This window comes from Magnolia sinica, chromosome 1 (assembly GCF_029962835.1).
Source record: "Magnolia sinica isolate HGM2019 chromosome 1, MsV1, whole genome shotgun sequence".
Taxonomy (NCBI): Eukaryota; Viridiplantae; Streptophyta; class Magnoliopsida; order Magnoliales; family Magnoliaceae; genus Magnolia; species Magnolia sinica.
Window position 1 is genome coordinate 8535919 of NC_080573.1, and position 8005 is coordinate 8543923.

An 8005-nucleotide genomic window follows, 5' to 3' on the forward strand; every position below is an offset into this window, starting at 1 on the left:
ACCCAATGATCCCTTCTTTCAACTTTCATATCTTTCTGTTTTTTGTCAATCAAGTTCTCATCCTGCTGTTTCATTCTCCAAACTTAATCGAGCATGTAGTGAGTCATGCCCTTCCGAGATTTCTCCGCTAGATGGGCCTATGTGCAGCAATAGTACGATGATTAAAACCATTAATTGGAATCTCACAACCGGGTTACACCATGGTCCAAAAATCACAATGAATAATCATCCAATAAGTTCTGCTTTATTGTCCGTCCAGATGCTTTCAATTTTTTTAAAACAAAGAAACTTAAATATGTCAGTGGCTGAGGAAAACATAAAGAAGTGACCCCATTGAAAAAAAAGAAAGATATATCACTGCATTTGGGATCCATCTAGAAAATCATGTTGATGGGGGCATCAGTCTCTTGTGGTTATCATTTTATTCCCTTGTTTTTACCAATGTTCGGGTGCTAATGCTAGAGCAATTTTGTGTCCCACAAGGATATAGGCCCTCTGGTGATTTTCAGAGCATTAATCCTAGCCATTGCATCTAAAGCATGGACCCCCATTTGCACGAAGCCGCAAGACTGGGGAGTGTCCCACTCCTAAATGCCATCACCACCGATTCAGACCAACAAATACTCTACTCTATAACTCCCGAAATATTGAACAATGCCCTACACATCGCAGCGAGACTGGGACACGTAGATTTCACCAAAGAGATCTTGGGCCGATGTGGGGCCCGTCTCATGCAAGCTAACTCCACAGGTGACACTCCTCTACACTGCGCCGCAAGGACCGGACGGCTCAATGTAGTTGAAATCCTATTGAATTGGATTGTGATGGAAGAAAGAAATGTGGAGCTACTTCGCATGACAAACAAAGAAAAGAACACAGCATTACATGAAGCGCTGAGGAATCAGCACGAGAATGTGGCCGTGAAGTTATTAGAATCGGATTTGAAATTGGCTTATTTGGTTAACGAAGCAGGTGAATCACCATTGCATATGGCTGCCAGAGAGGAGTTGCTACAAGTTGTTGAAAAAATTTTGGACATTGAGCCATCAGGTAATCGTGTAAGAGCGGACGAATTTATGTGTTTGCTCTAGTTTACTCCAAAGCGCCCACCACCTTACGCCCTCCTACATGGTGATCCAGACTATTCAACTGAGAAGAGATCTTCACCATTCACACAGAATTGGACCGGCACTCTAATTGCTGAGATTTTCGCACTGCTGTCCATCTACATTGGATCCTTTTAGATGAAGAGGAAGAACGGATCCAATTAGATGAATGGTCTCATCATCACGTAGTGGGGCAAGATGGGAGACCTTCGAGTGCACCATGTTTGCCCTTTTCTTTTTTTTTTTTTTATTCATGTCAGTCCATTTGCAGACCACCACTTTTGTGGAGGGGTTCTGAGGACACGGATTTCCTGCGAGTGGCTTTCGCATGAAGTTCCTGAGCTGGGAACCTAGGTGGGGCCCACCGTGATGTTCGTTAGAAATCCACCATGTCCATCCGTTTTGTGAGCTCATTTTAGGACATGAGGCCAAAAATAACCTGTATCCAATACTCAAGTGTATTGGACCTAAAACGTGAGGATTGAACGTCCACAGTTGAAATATTCGTGGGGCCACAGAAGTTTCGAATCAGGCCAATATTTGTGTTTTCAGTTAATCCCAGTATGAATGACATTATTAACGGTATGGATGGCATGTAAACATCACTGTCTACCCCAGGGAGGTTTCAACGGTAGGAATTTCCATCAGCACCTTTTCCTTTAGTGCGACCCACTTGAGTCTTGGATCCTGCTTAATTTTAGTCTCAACTACTAAAATGAGCTCAGAAAACAGATGGACGGTGTGGATTTCTCACAAACATCACGTTGGGCCCCACCTATATTTTCAGTGCAGGAACTTCCTGCGAAAGGCTTTGGCAGGAAATCCGCGTCCGTGTTCTGCCGCCTTATGCCACTAGCCCACTAGGGAATGGTCAGGCATCCACATTCAACAGTCAAAATCAAACGGTTAAAATCGTTTGATCAATTATTCCATCCACTATGCGGCCCATGATTCGGAACGTGCAGAATGACATATTACATGTAGCACAGACGGGGGATGAGTCGTAACCATTTCAAAAGGGGCAGTGAATTATCCCCATCTCTAGCAGCAGAACGTTCTTTTACACACCAATCAGACAGTTAGGATCAACTCATCAGTGTGATTTTTGCTTGATGTCCCTCTAGTGGGACCTACATTTTTTTATGGTTTCAACTGCCACACGTTTGCACGAGCGGATGATCGATCACCAACATTTCATAATTGTTCCTCAATTTCTTTCATTTTACATTATCATTTCTCTAACAAATTCCATGCCAACACAGATGAAAAGACAAACATGGTACGAATACGAGACGCCCATGGCCGAACGGCCCTGCACTATGCAGCATGCCAAGACAATTCTACCATAGTTGAAAAGCTGTTGAGCGTCAACCGTTCCCTAGCTTACATCTTAGACAACATTGGCTACTCATCTCTTCATGTCGCAGCTGCTTCTGGCTCCCCAAAGGCGATTGCTGAGCTACTTAAACAGTGCCCGGACGCTAGCGAGCAACTGGATCCAAGTGGGAAGAATGTGTTTCACATTGCTATTATGCACCACAAGAATTCCACTGCTCGCCGTTTATTATGTATGGCGGAGCTTGAGGGGATGATAAATGAGCCTGATACAGATGGAAATACCCTTCTTCATCTTGCTATCAAGATGTATAATAAACAATTACTGTTGTTGTTAAGGGACAGAAGGGTGGACGCGACGATTGTCAACAACGATGGTCACACCGCCCTCGATCTTTTGGAATTGGACCCATGGTATGAAGAACTTCAGGTATTACCTCATGCATTATATACATTTGGGGTCCACACGGGATCCCCCACTATGTGCCCCTAGGAGTGTTAAAGCTATAAAGACTCGTCCGAGTTGGTTGCGGCTCATTCAATCGACTTGGACTCGGTCTTTGAAAGATGCATAACTCAAATATATAGTATTCAAACAGCATAACATATATATTTTTGGAGAAAAGAACTAAGTTGGCTAAGTGCATGTAAATCTTCTAATACACCTAATTGCACTTGGATTCTCATTGTCATATGCATCACGTATCTAGACCGTCCATTAGGTCCAGTCTACTTGGTAGGTTAATTGCCTCAAAAAACCTACTCATTGGATTGGATGGTCTAGACAATCCAGTCAGCGGCATGCAGAAAATGCATTCATAAGATACTCTTTAGAGGGTGGGTCCAGTCATGAATATTTATGACCATCCTATTTCTGCAATTTTCACATAGCTAGTGTGACAAGAGGGCACAGAACTAATGGATGGTCCATGTAGGCGATGCGGATGCCATAGAGTACAAATGAATCCAGGTGTAGGGGAATTTTCCATACACATCGTACACTATCAAATTAGGTACTTGACAAAACAATAATAATAGTAATAATAATAATAATATCTAATTAATAAAGAATTTACAGTCCCGTTCCTTCTCAAAAATCGATATAAAACATCCCAATACCTTTACCCTGGTGGGCTCCATTATAATATTTATATAAAATCCACCCTGACCACGTGTCACCCATGTTAGGTCAAGTGCTAAATAATCAGCTCCATTTGGTTTTCAAGTGGACCACATGATTAGCCTCGCCAAGCTCGATAGCTCTTCCCAACCCATTCGGTTCTCAACTCTCACGTGGATCTCCCCTGCATCTCTCCTGTTTTTGGACAAGGTGGGGTTGGGTAGGTAACCTGAGAGTGAGATAATTTTTCCTTTTCCTTTCCATTATGATAGGTAGGCCCATGTATATCTGATCCCGGGCCTGCCCGAATGTTTCGTCCCTGTATACATCCTCTCTGATCAATGAAATTTTCTTTTTTAAAAAAAAAAAAAAAAGAAAAGAAAAAAAAGTGGACCACATGATTAGAAATAGTGTATAGGGTAGCATTCACCCTTCAAGTTGTTTCCCTTTTTAAGGTCTACCTCAATTACAGATGGGCCTGATGATTAAGTTTCAAGTCCCTTTTTTTGTGTGGCATCTAATGATTGGAGTGGATTCATATAATCATCATGGTAGGACCTACAAAAATTAAGGGCACATATCCCTCTCTGAACTGCTTTCTTTAGTGTGCCCCGTGTGAAACACAAGTCAGCCTTAACCTTTGTCCTTGGCTTGAAATGAAATTACACATCTAATGATCAGAGAGGATTTCAGATACATATCATGGTGGGCCCCACCAAAAATCCAGCAGGTGTGTCTTCCCAACTTTAGGTAGATTATTTAGAAAAGCCGCCTTTGTTTTTTTACGGTAAGAACCACTCCAACATTAGATATTTAGTTCTATACTAGGCCTAGAGACAGAAAAGGAAAAATGAAAAATAATAATAATAATAATAAATATGTTCCAGTACTTTTAGAGCAATAAAAGTTATAGTGCTCCTAGCTATAGTTGCATTTGACAATCTGATTGACCGATCTAAACTGTCTATTCACCCTAGAACACACCCCAATGTTAGCCACACTCTACTTGGGAATTGATACCAAGACCTCAATGTTGAAACCAAGTTATATTTTCACTCAATCTACCACTTGAGCTATAGATCAGTGCCCATCCTTGATTTGGCCTTACGTTTTCTCTAGCCGTCTACTTTCCATGGATGGGATGGTTCTGATTACCTGACAAAAGTAATTCTTTAAAATTGCATGCAATCCATGGTGAGCCCTAACAAATAGATGATCACATTGTTAAATTGACCTATTTTTGTGTAAACAATCTAGACCATCCATATTAAAGCCCATGCATCAAACGGTTAGTATTTGTTAATTGGTATGATGTTCCCTAGCACATGAAATATATTTTGGATGTAATGAACATCCTGGATCAATGTATTGGATTCTCTAAGTGTCCCAACACAACTAGTAGACTATAACTTATAATGCTTTTGAGGGACTGGAGCATTTCTCTTTTTAACATTAATATGAAAAGCTTTATGCAAGTAAAATAATAAGACCAAGTCAATTATGGATTAGAGCATTGGATCAGCTCGATGTTTTCATGTGGTAGTTCATGCAATGTGTTCTGGACTTAACATATAGGCAGTTCAGTTCGGTTGATTTAATGGTCCAAATGGACAAATGGAACTAGGAGCACCAGAACTTATAGTGCTTTGAGAGCACCGGAGCATTTCTTTAATATAAAATGTCTAACATAGGTTAGCCGAAGTGTCTATTGTCGACTGGCCAAGAGCCTTGCTCTCCAAGCTCCAAGTGAACACTAAAGTCCAATACAAAGTACAAATCGAATTTACAAGACAACTCAGCCTGAAATGTAGCTGAGTCGAGTTCACCTGGTCAAATACAAGGTCGAGTCATCGAGTTTTAGAACCATGCATAAGAGCTTTAGAACTAGAGATAAATTAAAGCTTGTCTATTTAGCCTATTATCTTGCTAATGTTAAGGAATATTTCATCATTACAGTTTTAACATGGCTAAACCAAACACCTGAATCATTGGTAAAATGCGGAAGTATTCAGGAGACAAGTTAAGTGATTTGTAATCAATGCACGCACTTTTTTTTTAATAGTATTGTAGTGAAAATCTCCCATTAAAACAGCAACAACAGTTTATTTTGATAATAAGTTGTCATTGAAGCAATATAAAAATATCATTATTACAATATTTCTGTGAATAAATCAAACACAAGAATTGACAGTAAAATGCAACTGATGTGAGGAGACATAAGTAATTTGTAATCAGGCTTCTAATCCTAAAGATTTGGATACTGACTAATACTTCCTCTCACAACAGATGATAATCATGAACTGCCGAAGATATCGTCATGTGATTAACCGCGGAGGGCGGAAAGTACCTAGCCAAATCCGCAAAACAAGACCAGAAGATATGCCCAAATGGTATGAAGACTGCAGAGCCAGGATTAACATATACACATTGGTGGCTGGACTCATCGCCACAGTCACCTTCACCGCTGCTTTCACAATGCCGGGTGGGTACAAGAATGATGGCCCAAATCAAGGCACTGCAGTGCTCATGAAGCAATGGTCATTTAAAGCTTTCTTGCTCTCCAATACAATCGCATTATGTTGCTCGCTCATCGTAGTTGTGTGCTTCATCTGGGCACAGAACTATAACAAGTGGCGCTTAGTGACTACAATCTTGTGGGGCCATCGGTTGACATTCGCCGCATGCGCGGCGCTGATGGTTTCATTCATGGCAGCTGTGTATGCAGTGGTTGCACCAGATTGCATGTGGCTAGCCATTATGGTCTTGGCCTTTGGTTTTAGTACGCCATTCTTTCTCTATCTTTTGATTGGTCGCTCAATGTGGCTCATTCCTATGTAGCAAGGTGTTTCGTGAGTGGGAAATTAGATCAGTGGCCCACTATGAGAAGCCAGTTTGATGCATGTGATTGAATGGATGATGCAATCCCACTGTTTGGTACGTAAACCATCCTAAAAAGTAACTATAATTGCGAGCTGTCCAAAATTTAATTTATTTTTGCTTATAAACACAGCAGTACATTGTTGGTGCGCAATGTTTATAGAATAAGCTTACTCTGCAGCATGTTTGTGTGGGCCCTATTGTGACATATGCATAACATTCACGCGGATCAATCACCAGCATGCACTCTCTTATAGTTGTTAAGAATATTAAAAAGAAATACAATCTTTAGTATAGTATTATTGAATAAAAACTTCATTTTACCTTTTTTTTTAAAATGAAAACTTATCTCACATCGAATAGAAGAAAGAATGATTGATTTTTATAAAGCATTTCATTCTCTAATACACTATAAGAAAAACAGCCTTTACCGGCAGCCAAACCCGCCCCTAAAAGTCCCAAAAACCGCCGGTATAAGAATTACTGGCGGTCGAACACGTGCCGCTGAAGGGCATCACTGTATCTTTTACCAGCGGTAGTACCTTTCCACCGGCGTTTTGATGACCGCCGCTAAAATTTATCCTCTACCATCGGTAATAACTGTAAAAGCGTCGGTAAAATTATAAAAACGCCGGTAAAAGTTGAAGAAACCAAGTAAAATTTGTAATAAATGCCACAAAAAGTTGCAACAAACGCCGGGAAAAAAGCGCCGGTAAATTGCCAATATTAGAAATTTCACCTGATTCTTTATTAATCCTTTCACATAAATTCCTATTGTTTTGACTAATCCTTTCCTATAACTGCTATCCTAAAATCAAATCTCCATCGGTCTAACTATCAAATCTCTATCTACATAACTATCAAAACCCTATGACTGAATGACAAGAATTTGGATTACCCAATAATCCAATTTCATAAAAACTAAAATAAAAATAGAGATGAAAAGACAGTGAACCAGACAAGAGTAACCAAGCCCAAAATTCAATAGACTCTTATTTGGATCATTAAAGCAAGTCTTCAACTACAAGCTGCATCCAACAGGAAACTTGTAACCGTAGCAGCTACTAGCCCCATTCATCAATATTTATATTTTACATAACTAACCTGCAGCTCCGGCACGCGCACACAATATTCTGTAGATAAGTCCATTCCTCTAAACCTGTTGCAAAAGGTCTTACACAATGGAAGTTCAACCACAGATTATGATGCTTCTGTAAGGTAGGAGAGATCATTGGAATATGAGGGCATCATCCACTTCCCAGCCCTTACAGACATGCTTCAGGCCAATTAGATCAACCTTTTCTTCTAATACAGCCTAGCCCTGCACCCTCCAATTGTAAAGCTCCCTTGTTTCGATTTTTCTGGCTGAGTAAGATTTATAATGCTGATCCAAATAGCTGAAACAAGGCGATGCTGATGATGACGATGATGATAAAGTTGAAGCTAACTCTGAATAGCTGAGAAGTAGACGATAACAATGCTAATGACATGAGGCAATGACAATGATGATGATGCAATACTAAAACAATAAAAGAAGACAATCTTTAGAAAATCATCTTTAAATCAC

The 8005-nt window shown here is 40.2% G+C and overlaps 1 protein-coding gene across 1 annotated transcript; it reads left to right on the forward strand.

Annotated features, from left to right (window-relative positions):
- Window positions 1–277: 277 nt before the first annotated feature.
- On the forward strand, window positions 278–6611 carry LOC131227253 (ankyrin repeat-containing protein At2g01680-like). Its single transcript, XM_058223039.1, has 3 exons — window positions 278–1050; window positions 2369–2871; window positions 5848–6611. The coding sequence occupies exons 1-3, from the start codon at window positions 540–542 to the stop codon at window positions 6397–6399; spliced, it is 1566 nt and encodes a 521-aa protein (XP_058079022.1). The 5' UTR covers window positions 278–539; the 3' UTR covers window positions 6400–6611.
- The last annotated feature ends 1394 nt before the right edge of the window (window positions 6612–8005 follow it).

Coding starts and splice junctions, on each gene's coding strand:
- LOC131227253 (XM_058223039.1), top strand. CDS start 540: ATGGACCCCCATTTGCACGAAGCCGCAAGACTGGGGAGTGTCCCACTC. Junction 1,051..2,368: donor TTTGGACATTGAGCCATCAG/GTAATCGTGTAA, acceptor ATGCCAACACAG/ATGAAAAGACAAACATGGTA. Junction 2,872..5,847: donor CATGGTATGAAGAACTTCAG/GTATTACCTCAT, acceptor CTCTCACAACAG/ATGATAATCATGAACTGCCG.